The sequence below is a fragment of the Pelophylax lessonae genome, assembly GCF_965119305.1.
Source record: "Pelophylax lessonae genome assembly, chromosome: 2".
Taxonomy (NCBI): Eukaryota; Metazoa; Chordata; class Amphibia; order Anura; family Ranidae; genus Pelophylax; species Pelophylax lessonae.
Genome location: NC_138769.1, coordinates 286877946 through 286894594, shown reverse-complemented (window position 1 = coordinate 286894594; position 16649 = coordinate 286877946). Strand labels below are relative to the sequence as shown.

General features: G+C 48.1%; 1 protein-coding gene across 4 annotated transcripts in view; it reads left to right on the top strand.

Annotated features, from left to right (window-relative positions):
* Positions 1-16228, top strand: part of AHCYL1 (adenosylhomocysteinase like 1) — a 494269-nt gene extending 478041 nt beyond the window's left edge. For all 4 annotated transcript variants that reach the window (XM_082247288.1, XM_082247287.1, XM_082247286.1 and 1 more), the window contains 2 exons: positions 11099-11219; positions 15840-16228. In XM_082247288.1, the coding sequence (XP_082103414.1) occupies positions 11099-11219; positions 15840-15846 (128 nt within the window). In that variant the 3' untranslated portion in view covers positions 15847-16228. The remainder of the gene's footprint in view (positions 1-11098; positions 11220-15839) is intronic.
* Positions 16229-16649: the final 421 nt, after the last annotated feature.

The following is a 16649-nucleotide window of genomic DNA, read 5'->3' as shown; positions in this document are numbered from 1 at the left end:
GTGGTATTCCTCCATAAGGAAAAGCATCATATTCTTTGAGCATATTTAGAGATTTGCTTCCCATCTTTTCTTGAAAGCATCATCGATGTCCTCAAGAGTAGGGAAAATTTGTATCCTTAAGCCAAAGGGGTTTATGTCCTCCCTGATGTAAGTTTCAAAGTTGTCATTGTGTAGACAAAGATCAGTTTTTCTCTCAACTGATTTCTTCATTCGAACGAAAAGGGAATCCGTTTCTGTTTCTTGTGCTTCTCTTTTGCTCTGTTCTCTATAAGAGGACATAAGGGTCTCAAAGCCTGTGCCCCTAAACATGGCACTAGTTATGCAACAGTCACAATCACTTATATACGTAACAGCAAACAATAGTATCAAATCAAAAAATAAATGAAAAAAACATTGACCGATAAGTAGATCTAAATATTGTAGAAGTCTAGTGACACATACCATTGGACAGAGGCGGGAGTGGGTATTTCCTACCCTCAATCAATAGAACAAAGTTTGTCCAGTCGTGTGTGTCTGGATGTAGGTTGCCATCATCCCATAGTCTAAGTAAAGAAGAAAATTCCCCTGAAATGTGGGACTTTAAGGGCAACCTTAACATCCAATAATGGGTACAACCATATATAAAAACATATATTTCTCTTATGTCCTCCGACAGTCGCCGCCCACTCATACAGTCTTCACCAATGGGGTATTGACTTCATCTCCACAGGAGTACCTAGGCATAAGACTTGTTAAAAAACAAAGCATTTACATAGACACACCTATGGGGGCTGTCCCACTGGTCCAATACCCCCCTGCTATCAGCCCTCCCAACTCAGTTTGTCTTCTGCCTAGTTAAGGAGTAAGATAGGCTTCCCTGTGCTGGGGCTTCAGTCTCAGCCTTCTTCTTCTATTTTATGATTTTATTTTCTGCAAATGTGTTTTTTCTTTGCACTACTAGCTGTTTATTTTGTCAGTGTTAGTTAGTCGGATCTTCGGATGAAGACGGCGTTTGCGGAGCTGGGAGTCGGACTGGCTGTCCTGGTTTTCCAGGACAGAGGGCCCGATGGAATCCCAGCCCACCATCGAGCGTTTAGCGGGCTATGTGTTCACCCTGGCTTCGCAAACGACCCATCCCTGTCCTCAGGGATGCAAGCCTGCGAGGTGGCTACCTCGCCTGGACGTCTCCCCACGGTTCTCCGTGTACTGTTAGCGTCCTGCGTTTTTTGGCTGACGGCACCCCTGCCATCTGAGGGTGGGCGATTTCCCGTCGATGAGAGGCACCCCACGCCATCGAGTACAGGTAAGTACATTCTGTGTGGGGCCTCTGTCTGGGGCTGGCAGTCCTGTGTGTCTGTGTTAACCCCTCATGTCTGTGCATTTTTGGGCTCCCTGATCCCGGTCCCTGCGGGGGTTTTGTCTCACAGCAAGTGCGCTGTGTGGGTCTGTGGGGTTCCCTCTCCTGTATCACTTTAGGAGGTACAGACACAAGTGGCGACCGCTGCGGGGTTAAAAACCGCGGGTCCGCCATTTTAGGTTTGGGCAGCATGTCTGGCTTCACTATGGGCACTTATACAGCATTGTATGTGGTGTATTTTGGCGCCTTGCGGCGCCATCTTGTGTGTGGCAAACGTTCATTACGAGCACATGTCAGCGGCCATTTTACCAAAGCCTCCCTTTACTTTCTATTGGCAACCACTTTTCCTTAGCCTGAAGCTTCAGTTCAGCCTCCTGCGGTGACATCTCTTCCTCCTTTTACTCTGGAGTGTACGGCTGCGGTGGTAACACTTGTGGGGGTCTGTCTGCTGTCTTTTTTACTTGTGCAATCCTTCTGGCTATCAGTTATCCTGATTGAGGGTCTGTGTTTTTCAGTCATTGTAGTGGTGTGCTGCGGGGGTCCGCGGCGCGCTTGAAGGGCCAGTATCATAAAAAAAAAATTCTGATGTCTGAACATGCTGCCAGAAAAAGGCCTCGTTTGTCTTTGTCTTCTGATTCTGAATCTGATATGGTTGCCATAGGTGCCGTACCCCTTGAGGGGTCTCGCTCTTCTCAGTCTGAGGGGGAGGCGGAGGTTGCAGGGGTGGATGATTCCCCCCCTGGGACGGCCGAGGACCGCGCAGCTATGGATGCGCTGATTCTTGCCATTAAAGAAACACTACATTTAGAGGATGAACCCAATCCTCCGGGCATTGTGTCCTCTTTTGGCACACACAGGACCCGCAAGGCGGCGCAGGTGTTCCCTTGCCCCGCTGAGTTTCACGCTACTGTGAATGATCAGTGGCGTCATTTAAAACGCACCTTTGTGGTGCCAAAAAGGTTTCAACTCCTTTATCCCTTTGTGTCTCCTACGGATTTGCGCTGGTGTGTGGCCCCTCAGGTGGATCACACTGTGGCCAGATTGAACAAGGCCACTCTAGTACCCACCGAAGATTCTCCGGTGTTTAGGGATCCTACAGATAGGAGAATGGAATCCCTTGCCCGCCATGCCTACATGGTGGTGGGTTCCCTGCTAAAGCCCATTTTCGCCTCTGTCATGGCGGCTCAGGCTGTGGCGGACTGGACCAAGGTGCTAAGATGCACCCTCGTGGCTGATTCCGCTCCTCCTACTACTGTGGCGATGGTGGACCAGATCCATCAAGGAGTCATGTATTTGTGTGATGCGGCCTTGAATGAGGCCCCATTAGCTGCGCGCCTGTCCAGTGTCGCTGTGATTAACCATCGCCTGATATGGTTAAAGAGCTGGTCGACTGACCAGAATTCGCGAAAAACGGGGGCTGACATCCCCCATGCGGGGTCTCGACTGTTTGGGGAATCCCTGGATGAGTTAGTTAAAGGGGTCACTGGGGGCAAGAGCACTCTGCTGCCCCAGAATCCTAAGGGCAAGTTTTTCCGCGGTAAGCGGGGCCCCTCCTTTAAACCAAATCAGGTGTCCTTTCATGCCTACAAGGCACAGAACAAGGGGAAACCCTTCAAGGGCCAGGGTGGCCAGAGAAAGCCCTGGGCGGGCAAGCCCAAATCCGGCCAGGCTGGTGCGGCGGCCCAGTCCGCCTCTGCCTGATGGGACGCCCTCACCCATTTCAGGGGTGGGGGGGACTTTTGCGCGGTTTCCTCCAACCCTGGCTGCTCAGAATTCCGGACAGATGGGTTCAGGAAATCATTCGATCGGGTTACAAGATCAAATTCCTTTCGCGGCCGGCAGACAGATTCTTCCCCTCAAATCTTCATTTGACCCCAGGGCGGCTACAGGACCTGCATCAGGCGGTGCAAGATCTCCTCGCCCAGGGGGGGTCGTCCCGGTGCCTCATCAGGACAGATTTCGGGGGTTTTATTCAAATCTGTTTACCGTGCCCAGAAAGGAGAGCAAGGTGTGTCCGATTCTGGACTTAAAGGCTCTGAACCGCTTTGTACGCGTTCGGAAGTTCCGCATGGAATCGCTCCGTTCGGTGGTGGCCTCCCTGAGTCCAGGTGAGTTCCTGGCCTCTATCGACCTGAAGGATGCGTATCTACACATCCCCATTTTCGAGGGTCATCAGAGGTACCTCCGATTCGCTATCGCGGAGGAACACTATCAGTTTGTGGCGTTACCTTTCGGTCTCGCTTCGGCTCCAAGGGTGTTTACCAAAGTGCTGGCTCCAGTTCTGGGCCTGTTGCGGGCTCAGGGCATTGCGGTCTTGGGATATCTGGACGATCTCCTGTTAAGATCGTGTGCCAGCCAGAGCCTGCTGCGCAATCTGTCCGCTACGGTACAGACGCTTCAGGAGTTCGGGTGGACCATCAACGGGGAGAAGTCGACCTTGTCTCCTTCGGTTCGTCTCCCATATTTGGGGATGGTTCTGGACTCTGCTCAAGCAAAGGTGTTTCTACCGGAGGACAAGCTCCGGACCCTACAGAAACAAGGTCAGAGCCCTCCGGGACAACGAATCCTCGTCACTCAGGACCTGTATGCGGGCCCTGGGGTTGATGGTGTCAACCTTCGAGGCGATACCGTTCACACAGTTTCACACAAGGTCTCTACAAGCGGAGATCCTGAACAGATGGGACAGACTCCCGCAGTCCTTGGATCTGAGAGTGTCTCTGTGTCACTAAACCAGAGTGGACCTTCTGTGGTGGCTTCAGTCCCCGGTGGTGGCGGACGGAAAATCCTTCCGGCCGTTGCTGTGGACAGTAATTACCACAGATGCCAGCCTGTCGGGCTGGGGTGGAGTCCTGGGCAACCTGTCTGCCCAGGGCACTTGGTCGGTGGAGGAAACACCTCCCCATAAACATCTTGGAATTGAGAGCGATCAGGCTGTGCCTGCTCCATTGGTCGGATCGTCTCCAGGGCCGTCCTGTTCGGGTGCAGACGGACAATGCCACTGCGGTGGCTTACATCAAACACCGAGGGGGCACCAGGAGTGCCCGGGCGGCCCAGGAAGTGACCAGAAATCTGTCTTGGACCGAGACTCATGTCCCGGCAATATCGGCAGTTCACATTCCGGGTGTGGAGGATTGCCAGAGAATGGTCCCTGCACCCGGAGGTGTTTCAAATGCTGTGTGCAAAATGGGGATCCCGGATATGGATCTGTTCGCGTCTCGGCTAAACAACAAGGTGGAAAGGTTCGTGGCAAGAACGTGCGATCCTCGGGCAGACGCCTCGGATGCGCTGGTGGTGCCTTGGCATCAGTATCATCTGATGTACGCCTTTCCTCCGATTCAGTTGTTGTCCAGGTTCCTGCGCAGGTTGGCCTCGGAACCAACGTTGGTGATTCTGGTGGCGCCGGACTGGCCACGCCGGTCCTGGTATGCGGACATCGTTCACCTGGCACTCGAGCCTCCGTGGCGGCTGCCGATGCTACAAGATCTGCTGTCTCAGGGACCGATCTTCCATCCTGCTTTACAGTCGCTGGCTTTAACGGCATGGCTGTTGAAAGCCAGGTCCTGAGGGACAGGGGTCTCTCCTCAGAGGTCATTCATACCTTAATTAAGGCTACTGTACATGGAAAGCTTATTTTGCCTGGTGTTCCGCCCTTCCCTGTCAAGGCACACTCTACCAGAGCGGTGAGTACGTCCTGGGCTCTCCGGCATCAGGCCTCGGTGGCCCAGGTGTGTAAGGCTGCGACTTGGTCGTCAGTGCACACCTTTTCAAAATTTTACAAAATTGATGTTCTGGCATCGGCGGATGCCTCCTTTGGCCACAAAGTTCTCTGTGCGGCAGTGCCGTAAGGGAACCCTGGTTTTGGTTTGGGTCCCTGGCTGTTGGGGTTCTTCACCCCCTTAGTTATTTGCTTTCCTGGGTTGTTGCTCCTGTTGAGCCTTTTTTGTTACCCAGAGGGTTACCTTTCTGTTCATGTAAGGTTCCTTTCTCTGATGTGGGTACTGCGTTGCCTTTTCTGATGGTTGCGTTTTCCACCCCTCATATCTACACTGCTTTGGGACATCCCCATTGGTGAAGACTGTATGAGTGGGCGGCGACTGTCGGAGGACGTAAGAGAAAACTGATTTTTTGTAAGATCTTAGCGTAAAATTCCTTTCTGAGTCCTCCGACAGTCGCCAAATGTGAAACTAGTGAAAAACAGTCAGAAAAGATGAGTAAGAAAAAAAAGTCAGTGGCCTCTACCTGTAAAACCATTCCTGTTTTGGAGCTTGTCTCATTGTTGCCCATCTAGTGCACCTGTTAATTTCATTAACACCAAAGCAGCCTGAAACTGATTAACAGCCCCCTCTGCTACTTAACTGACCAGACCAATACCTCATAAGTTTAATTTACTTGATGCTATACTCTGAATAAAAATGGATTTTTGTAAGATCTTACTGTAAAATCCTTTTCTCTTAAGCTCATTGACAGACGTAGTCCTCCTTGATTAATATCAACTCGGGTTATACTGCCCTCTACAGGAGTAGGACTAGACAGGAACGAAAACGTTCTGGCCACACCTTAGGGGCAGTCCCAGAGGGTATATCCTCTCTCTCTCTCTGCTACAGCAAGTCAGTTATGTCACAAAGCAGTGTTTAGAGAATTTAACCCAACCCAACTCCAAAACAGAGGGGCGGGTACTACGTCTGTCAATGAGCTTAAGAGAAAAGGATTTTACGGTAAGATCTTACAAAAATCCATTTTTCTCTGTCGCTCATTGACAGACGTAGTCCTCCTTGATTAATATCAACTCGGGACGTCCCAAAGCAGTACCACAAATGAGGGGTGGGATAAAAAATCAAAATCCAATCTAGAAGGCCCAACCGGTGCCAACTAGAAGTCTTAAAGGCTCATCAAATCAAAAAGGTGAGACTCAACTGAAATTCCAACGGAAAAAAACCCTTGAGGTAGACCACCGGTCTCCTCAAATTGCGGCCTGCAAAACCTTGCGGCCAAAAGAGGCATCTGACGATGCCATCACATCAACTTTATAAAATTTTGTAAAGGTATGCACCGACGACCAGGTAGCCGCCTTGCAAACCTGGACCACTGACGCCTGATGGCGGTAGGCCCAGGAAGTACTGAGCACTCGAGTGGAGTGCGCCTTAACAGGGAACGGAGGATTCCGACCCTTAATAGAATAAGCCTGTACCACCGTCTGTCTAATCCATTTGGAGATAGTCGCGGCAGATGCAGGCAACCCCTTTCTGGGGCCATCCGTGATCACAAAAAGTGAATCCGTCTTACGGAACGATTCCATAGTCTTCAGGTATACCCTGATTGCCCGAACTACATCCAGGGAATGCAATGCACATTCCCGAGGATGATTGGGCTTAGGACACAAGGAAGGTAGCACAATATCTTCATTCAGATGAAAATCTGAAACCACCTTAGGAAGAAAGGATGGCTTCGGATGAAGAACTACCTTATCCCTATGAACCACTAGATATGGGGAATGGCATGATAATGCAGCCAGTTCTGACACCCTGCAGGCAGAAGTGATAGCCACCAAGAAGGCCACCTTCTGGGATAATGTAAGCAAGGGAATCTCCCTGATATTTTCAAAGGGAGGTTTCTGCAGAACCGACAAAACCAAATTAAGATCCGAGGGCGGTAAGGGCGCGCGCACTGACGGAGCCAAGTGCCGCACCCCCTGGATGAAATTCCGCACCAAGGAATGAGTAGCCAGCGGCTTCTGAAAGAAGATTGCTAACGCTGAAACCTGACCCTTGATGGTGCTCAAGGATAGTTTCTGCTCAACCCCCTTTTGCAGAAAAGCCAAAACTCGGGTCACCAAATAGATACGTGGGGGAAATCCCAACGATTCACACCACGCAATATAAGTCTTCCATGTGCGATAATAGACTTTGCTGGAAGTCGCTTTCCTTGCTTTAATTAGAGTAGAAATAACTGAAGCTGACAATCCTCTGTCCTTCAGTACCTGGGTCTCAATGGCCAGGCCGTTAAAACCAGCGACTGTAAAGCACGATGGAAGATCAGTCCTAGAGACCGCAGATCCCCCCTGAGAGGAAGTCTCCACGGAGCGTCCGCGACTAGCCTGCCCAAGTCGGCGTACCCAGCTTGACGAGGCCAGCTCGGAATTTCCAGGATAACTGGAGTTCCCTCCACCTCTATCCTGCGGAGAAATCTCAGCAGCAACTTGAGAGGGGGGAAGACATATAATAGCTGATACTGCCCCTACGGGGCGTTCAGCGCATCTGCTGCGTCCGCTAGAGGATCGCGGGCGCGGGTTACCAACCTCCGCGCCTTCCTGTTGAGCCGATATGCCAACAGATCTACCTCCGGGATGCCCTAATGAGGACACAGATGGTGAAATCCTTGGTGATCGACCTAAGTCCTCACCATGACATTGTCTGACTGGATCCGAACCAGGCTGCCCTAGAGCTGCTTGGTCCAGGCAATCAGACCAAGTCTGATCACTCTCAGTTCCCACACATTTATCAGAAACTTGATTCCTATCGGAAGTGATGACTTCTCCTGGCTGAGCTTTAGAGACCGGAGTCACCGGACCAGAGACTCCCTGGTCCGCTCGCTCAACCGGATCCGATTCTTGGAGGGAACTGGGAATGATCTTTGGAAAAGGTAAAGAAAACGTTCTGCTCAAGGAACGGAAACTACCGCTCCCTGTAGCATATGAATGTTGGAAGGGAGGAAGAATTGCACCAGTAGAAGTGATCGACACTCGATCTTGTATCCCGATCGTATGATCTCCTGAACCCCTTAGTCCGGGATTCAGGAAAGCCCTGAATCTGAACACCGGTGAAGACGTCCCCCCACCCCTGAGCTGGGTGGGGGCGCACCTTCAGGCTGTATTAGTTTTATCTTCAGGTTTGGCTGAGTCGGCCCTTTGTTTACCCGACCAGCGCCCTTTGAAACCACCTGAAGGGGCTTTGCCCTTCACGCTCGCCCCAGCGGAGCGAACAAACCTTTTATGAGCGGAAAAGGAAGGTCCTCGCCTGTTACGAGGTCCTTTAGCTTTAGCAGTCTGCGGCAAAAAAGTGCTCTTGCCCCCAGTGACATCCTTTATGATCTCATCTAGGGTGGCCCCAAATAGGCGATCCCCCTGAAAAGGGAGATTAGCCAAAGCTTTCTTGGAACCTTGATCCGCCGACCAACACTTTAACCACAGCACACGTCTGAGGACTACAGCTGACATCGATGCATGCCCTAACAAGGGAGTGGCATCCAGGGCTGCATCACAGACGAACTGTAGTCCTTGTATAATTTGCTCCATCAAATCAGACGCTGCCTGGGGGATACTTCTCCCCTTTAAGTCATGGCATAACAATTTTGCCCATTCTGTCAATGTTTGTGAAACGAAACCAATGGCAACCACTGGTCTAAAGGTTAACCCTATCAGGGAAAAAACAGTGCGGGATTCCGCTTCCACTTTTCGATCCACCGGATCCTTAAAGGACGGAGCGTCCTCCAACGGGATAACAGTGGCTTTATTTAGCCTGGAAATCGGTGGATCCACCACTGGTGGTACCGTCCATTTTTTAATGAGGGATTCCTCAAACGGATAGCGTCTAGCAATGCGTTTGGAAATAGTAAGGATTCGTTTCGGATGATCCCATTCCTCTTTAATCTTATTACCAAAACATTTGGGTAAGGGAAAAACCTTTGCCGTCTTGGTAGGCTTACTAGTACCAAAGGGAATCTCCATCTCGGTTACCTCTGCCGGTGTAACCTCAAGTCTTAAGGTTTCCCGGACAGACACAACTAGTGCGTCCACCAATGCTTCTTCTTGTGCTATGGCGGAGGTAGTACCGTCCTCCTCACTATCTGAGGGAACGTTACCCGAGACAACAGCCCCTGCAGAGGGACCTGCAGCTGCAATGACCATATCTGAATCTGAAGTATCAGATGAAATCGGGGTAGGCGGGGGTCGCTTTCTTGACCTCCGCCCCTGACAGGCTACCTCCACCCGGGATACCAAAGACTCCAAAACTGCTGATAATGCATCAATATTCTGTGAGGAACTGGAGGTTCCTGCAGCCACCTTGAGGGGATCAGGTGGGGATACATGTGTGGCAATGTCCATGATTATACAAGACACTTGCCAGAAAAAAATTAATTGCAATCAAAAAATAAAACTTTTTTTTTTCTTTAGTCCCCCAGCGCAGCAGCGCCCCTCAGTGTTACCTGCTTTAGGACCCCTACAGAGAAAGAGAGAGAGACCCCAAGGCTCACCACCTGATGCTCAGAAGTTTCCACACAACCTGCTTCCAGAACTGTCTGTTACAGACAAGAAGTCTTTTGGCTTGCTTTCCCGGGTAAAGGAGGCGGCTCCGCCCCTTTACACGCCTTCCGGCGCCTCCCAATTGCTCCTCAAGGTGTTTGGTCACCTCAAACATGGCCGCCCCCATGCTAGAGACACAAGGCTACGCCAAAATGGCGGCCCCGTGCGATCTGCGGAAAATGGCGGCGGCCTGTGGAGGATAGCGGCGGCTTGTAAGGTAGCAGCGGCCTGCGGGAGGTGTGCGCTCGGCCTGTGCGGCCTGCAGGAGGTAGTCCTTGGCCTGTGCGGCCTGCGGGAGGCTGTGCGGCCTGCGGAGGTGACCGGCTTTATGGAAGGATGGCGACCTGCGGATGCGGTAATCCCGGCATAGGCATCGGCCTGTATACACATTATGTCAGGTAAGATACCTCTATACCTTAATAGTAATGCCTTTTAGCAGTCTGCCACTGCATTCATCTCCCTTATAGTGTCATATAGTGACTATAGATAGTTAGCTCCCAAACCAAGCTTTTAAGAGGGGGATTAATGACACCTGTTAGGATCACGTCCATCCATCCCAGAGAGGGGCCCGCGTCCACCAACAAACCCGACAGGGGGAGAGGGGGAATATTTACTCACCATACCGGAACCAGGCGGGCGCCAACTCCTGACAGAACCCCTCTCCACCGGAGTGGGGGGGCTGTCGACCAATCTGGACGCCGTGACTCCGCTGGTCATTGGCGTCCAGGCGAGACGTTTAACTCGCAGGGTCAGTCCCCGTCCAGTGGGACTATGTCGCGGCCGACCCAGCGCGGAGCTAGGGCCTGCACGCGCTCGCAGGCTGAACTGGGGTTACCACTGGATCTCAACATCCAGCCCGTCGCCCAGTTTCAGCGTACTTGCTTGAAGATCTCACAGGAACACTGGAGAAGAAAAGCTGCCTAAAAAAGTATTTCTAAAAAATCTTGCCAGGACCAAAGATCCCAGCAAGGAAGTTAGGTCCTTTCTCATAACTAGACAGAAAAAAACTGACTTGCTGTAGCAGAGAGAGAGAGGATATACCCTCTGGGACTGCCCCTAAGGTGTGGCCAGAACGTTTTCTTTCCTGTCTAGTCCTACTCCTGTAGAGGGCAGTATAACCCGAGTTGATATTAATCAAGGAGGACTACGTCTGTCAATGAGCGACAGAGAAAAAGTGTGGCTTTAATTTTTTTTTGAGCAGTGTGTGTGTGTGTGTTTTATTAATTTAGCAGTGTCAGGTCTAGAGCCTGAACATTTTGTCAATAAACTTGTGATCTCACCTTGTACAACACTGCTGTGGCTTGCTTTTAATATATTTTACCATAGTATGTTTATTATTCCCATTCTAGCCAACATCTAGTACTTTGTAATTATAACTTCATTTTAGACCTCTGTACATACTGTATAATGTTTGCTAAAATTATGATACAAATAGTAAACATTTTACTTTATCTTTTTTGGAGATGAGTATGTTGCCAGCTTGCACCTACCTTCCTTTGATGCCCACTTAACTGAGCTATCTGATGACCAAGCAAAATACCTTGGACTAAACAAGAATGGACCTTTTAAACCTAATTATTACAGGTGGGTACCCCAGGAAAATGTGTCAAAATTGCTGTATCAATAATGTGCTGGCCTATAATTGCAATTTTTGTAATGCAATTGAGTAAGTGCAATTAGTTTAGGAAAACCTCTTGAATTAGTCCGTTTAGTTTTAAGAAAGCTGTTCAAGAATGAGTTTAGACGAAAATCTAAACATTTAGCCCTAAAGAAAAGGCTTTCTAATGTAAATATGAAAAATTACATATAAATATTGTTAATTGTCATTAAAAGAAAAATCTAGTTATTTACTAAGCTCATATAGCTCATAAACTGGCAGATATTTATTTTGATTGTTTCAAAGATCCATGAACTTACCATTCTTTAAATTTGCCACTATAATGGAAATTTTACAAAACCAGAATTACCAATTTTGTACATGCCTTATGCAAAAGTCACAAAATGTAAATTAAAAAATATAAATTTATTTTTGATAAATCAAGGTGAGAGACTCTTTTTAGGTTAATATTCTAAAATATCGATTTCATTTCTCTTTAAAAGTAAAAACAGGGGGGGCCTGTCTGCTTACCTATAGTGTTTTATGGGGAAAGATCAAACAATACTTGTCATCTGTGTGAACCATTTAGATCAAAATACTGCATTAAAATTTCTCGTACTGCATACGATTTTCATATATACAATATGCATTGAATGCAATATTAAGATTGTATGGCCTGTTCACACCAGTAGACAATTGTTTTCTATGAGCCCTTTTGTTTAGCTTGCGTAGATCAGTGCAGCTCAACACACCTGGTTCCATCCTAAGTTTTCATTTTGTGCATATTCTAGCCATGAAAATAAAAAAAATAAATAAAACCACCAAAATCGCCAATATATACATATAGAGATGTATGTTTTAAAGTTTTTCATGTATTTCGGAGGCGTTTAGTTACCAGTCCAGTACATCCTCACAATGAAGTGTTGTCCCAAAGCCCACAATCACAACTAAAGTTTCTTTACATGACAGTAAACACGATCAGCTTTAACCTAGCACAACTTGGATAACTGAACTTCCTAACTACCAATGAATCACTTTGGGCAGGAAAACTTTTTTTTTTTTAGTAGACTAATGTGTATCTCCTATATGTTTTTCATGGAAGAATTATCACACGTAAATTCCTTATTTGGGACATGGAACGGGAACTGGGATGCTCCCTTATGGACTCTCTTATTGGTACACATCTCATCTCATCTCATCACATCACATGAGAACCATAACAGTAATCAGTTATAAACTCTTCTGAAGATGGTATCATGTGCTAGCGAGATGAGGCCTAATGGTCATACATTTCTCCAGCATGCTGAAAGCTATGCAGAATAACAGGCACGTTGCTTTATGTATAGGGAAGAGCCCCTATCTTTAAACCTTTTGAAATGCTGTTTGAGCACAAATGACAAAAGTCTCCATCCATAGAGAATGAGCCCCTTAAATTGCTATTTCTCTTTTGTTAATTGATGGACACAGTTCCTAATTCTTCTTAACCATTGGGTTATAGTATTTTCTATCTTTGTTATTTTGTTCCTGTGAGAATCTACAATCAATTACCGAACTGGGCTACAGACTGGATAATCTAGATTTAGAGGTTCCTCCCCAGTCTGGCAAGCGAGAGTGTGCAGACCACAGCTCCGCGCTAGGTCGGTCGCAACATAGCTCCACTGGATGGGGGCTGGTCTTTGAGTTGAACATCTCACGAGGACGCATATGGCCTGAGTCGCACCGTTTCTCCTGACCGACAGCACCCACATTACGATTAAGCGTTGCCCACCCTGTTCCTGGTATGGTAAGTAGCTATTCCCCCTCTACTCCTGGAGGGTTTTGGGGTGGACATGAGCCCCTTCCTGGGATGGTGGGACCCCCCGGTTCCCCTCTTTTCCTCCAGCCCCTCTAAAATTTCGGTGGTTACTGTGGGTCTTTTGGCACCCACAGGCTCTCCAAAGTAGCGAGGGTGTTCCCTTTTCCGCTTACTTTGACACCATTGTCAAAAAACAGTGGGGTTGTCCAAAACGCAGTGGTTCCTAAGCGCTTTTTGCTTGCGGCGTCCTTATGAGGATTAACTGCGTTAAAGATGGACGGTCCCACCTGTAGGGGACTCATAGGTTTTCAGGTTAAATAAAGCTACCTTTATTCCAGGTGATCAAAGCAGAAGGGATTCCGTCCAGACTGACCTCACCAGTCTTGGTACACTATTTGGGTATGACTGCCCCCAGTGCCCCTTGGGGACTTCCTCGCAGGGAGGATCTGCTGTCCCAAGGACCGATCTCTCATCCTGCTTTACATTCGCTGGCTTTGACGGCTTGGCTGTTGAACGGCAGGTGCTGAAGGATGGAGGTTTGTTTGAGTCAGTGATTCCTACGCTGTTGAAAACTTGGAAATCTACTTCTAGGAAGACCTACCATTGTACGTTGAAGATGTACATTGCGTGGTGTGAGTCTCTTGGGGTTCATCCTCGCTCCTCGGTGGATCGGACCTTAACCTTCCTTCAATGGGGGGGGGGTTGGGTGTTTGAACAGAAATTGGCCTTGAGTACCATCAATGGTCATGTATCTGCTTTGGCAGACTTTTTCCAATGACCTTTGGTCTCTAGTGCGTACCTTTCTCCAGGGTGTCCGACATTTGGTTCCTTCAGTACAGACTCCATTGCCACCCTGGGATCTTAATCTGGTGCTTTCAGCTCTACAGAAGCCTCCTTTTGAAAATATTCTGGAGGTTTCCCTACTTGCGCTGCCCAAGAAGGTGGCCTGTTTTGGAGGCTATCACCTCTGCGCTCAGGGTGTCGGAACTGGCAGAGTTATCCTGTTGTGCACCTTATTGGTGATTCACAAGGATAAAGTGGTGCTTCACCCCTGTCCATCATACCTTCCTAAGGTTGTCTCTGACTGTCATTTGAATGAAGACATTGTGTTGCCTTCCCTGTGTCCCAGGCAAAACATCCAAAGGAAATTGCCTTGCATGCCTTGGATGTGGTCCGGACAATTACGGTGTACCTGGCAGCTACGGTGTCTTTTAGGAAGTCAGACTCTATTTGTGCTCATGGACAGATCTCACAAAGGGTTGTCTGCTTCTTCTGCAACCATTTCCAGATGGATCATACGGTGATTCAGGCCTATTGCATCAGGGGTCAGGTTCCTCCATTCCCTGTCAAGGAGCACTCTACTAGGGCGCTTAGTGTCTCTTGGGCTTCCGTCATCAAGCGTCAGTGATGCAGGTTTGCAAGGCGGCCACCTGGTCGTCAGTGCACGCTTTTACTAAATTTTGGATGTGTTCGCATCTGCGGATGCAAGGTTTTGCTGGCTGCTGTTTAGAGGACCTGGTCCTCTTTGAGGGTGTATTGTTTTTTTTCAGGTGAGTTCTAGTTGTTTATGGTTTGAGCTCCTTGTTACCTGGTTGGCTATGGTAAGCCTTGGAATTTTTTTTTCTGCTTTTTCCCACCCCTAATGTTTAACACTGCTTTGGGACGTCCCAACAGTTAGGAAGAATCAGGAGCTGTGTCCGTCAAAGAACGAAAGGGAAAATGGGATTTTTGACCTACCGTAAAAAACATTTCTCTGATGTTCATTGACGGACACAGCACCCACCCCTCTGTGGAGTTGGCTTTCTTCTGACACTGCTTGCAACAAAATAGTGTGCCTATAGCTGAGAGTGGGTGTATACCCCCCCCGGGACTGCCCATAGGCGTAGTTCAGCTTTTTCCTGCCTAGTGTCCTACTCCTGTAGGGGGCAGAGTGCTTTCCAACCTACTTAAAGCGGTTGTAAACCCTAGGAAAAAAAAAAACCTGCAAGACAAAGGCATAATGGGCTAGTATGCATCGCATACTAGCCCATTATGTGTATCTTACCTTAGAACGAAGCCCCCACACGGACCCCCGGACATCGCTGCGGGCACTGCCATGATCCCTCGCCGTCTCTTCCGGGTTCGGCGGCTCCGGCGCGGTGATTGGCCGGAAGAGACGGCTCCGGCGCGATGATTGGCCGGAGCCGCGATGACGTCACTCCCGCGCATGCGCGCGGGAGTGATTTTCCGGCAAGCCCCCGGCAAATTAATTGAAGGTCCCCCCGGACCTTCAGATCGCATGCGCCGCTCGCGAGAGCGGCTGCATGCACTGTAAATATCTCCTAAACCATGCCGGTTTAGGAGATATTATTTGTACCTACAGGTAAGCCTTATTATAGGCTTACCTGTAGGTAAAAGTGTCAAAAAGCGGGATACTACCGCTTTAACAACCCCTAGGGTTTGATTCTGTCCCACTGGGGAGGAGAGTATTAATCCCTGCTATTGACAAAGATGTGCACTCTTATTTTTTTTTTTTTAAGAAGCCTGTAGAGCATTGCATCCGTGATTAGCAATGTCCAGCTCCTACAGACTCTTAACATACCTCATACGGGCAGGCAGTTACCTGAGGGGGAGGGGCACAGCAGGGGGAGAGCTACAGATACTGGAACATGTTACATGTTCCACCCTAAAAATAGGGTGGAACGTGTAACATGTTCCTAAAGTGAACCTATCCTTTAGGATGACGTAATAAAATGTTTTACATTTTGTGGAACAGTAAATAAAATACTATTAGCATTAAAGTAATTATAATCTTTGTGCCAATGTTTTCTAGATACTGATACTTGAAACTGGAGGATTCCTGTATACCAAGGCATCTATGAAATCTCAAGACTGCTGTAGAACAACCACCACCCTTACTTATTTCTCTGTTTTTATATCGTCTTTTTTTTTTTTTTTTTTTTTGTGCTTGTTTGTCTTTTTTAACTTTATGTATGAAGTAATAGTACCTTATATGTCACAATTCAGTTAGGGCCCATTCTCACGTGTGTGACTTGTCATACGACTTTGGACATGACAAGTTGCAGGCCATTGTTTGCAATGGCACCTGTTCAGATTGGTGCGACTTAAAATTGCAGCAATTTTGAAAAGGTGCCGGCAATATTTTGGTGCGACTTTTGATGCAAGTTTGGTCCAGCGGGTGTAGAGTCGGATCAAAGTCACACGAAAAGTCGAATCAAAGTCGTGCTTTAAGACGACTAATGTGAATGGAGCGTTATTCTGATTTACATTATTCTGATTTACATTTAAAGCAGAGTTTAAAAATCGAACTAGCAAAATAATTGAAAAGTAGCACTTGGTAAAGAAATTGGCAAATTTAAAGTTCATCTGTCGCCAAAACATTTTTAGTTTTTTTATAGAAAGTGGAGGAACATTAGAACCTCTACAATTGTGTATTTCTGTCTGTGTTTCTGTTTGGAAAATTTCATCTTGTCCTAATGACCACAAAGGAAGAAACAAGAAATCTCTCTAGTAGGGTCATAAATGTAAAAAGAACCCCAATTCTTCTCACTCTATTCACAAGATTAGGAAAGTGCAGCTTAGCTGTCAATCTTTTTTTATTTTATTATAAGTGTAGTTTATC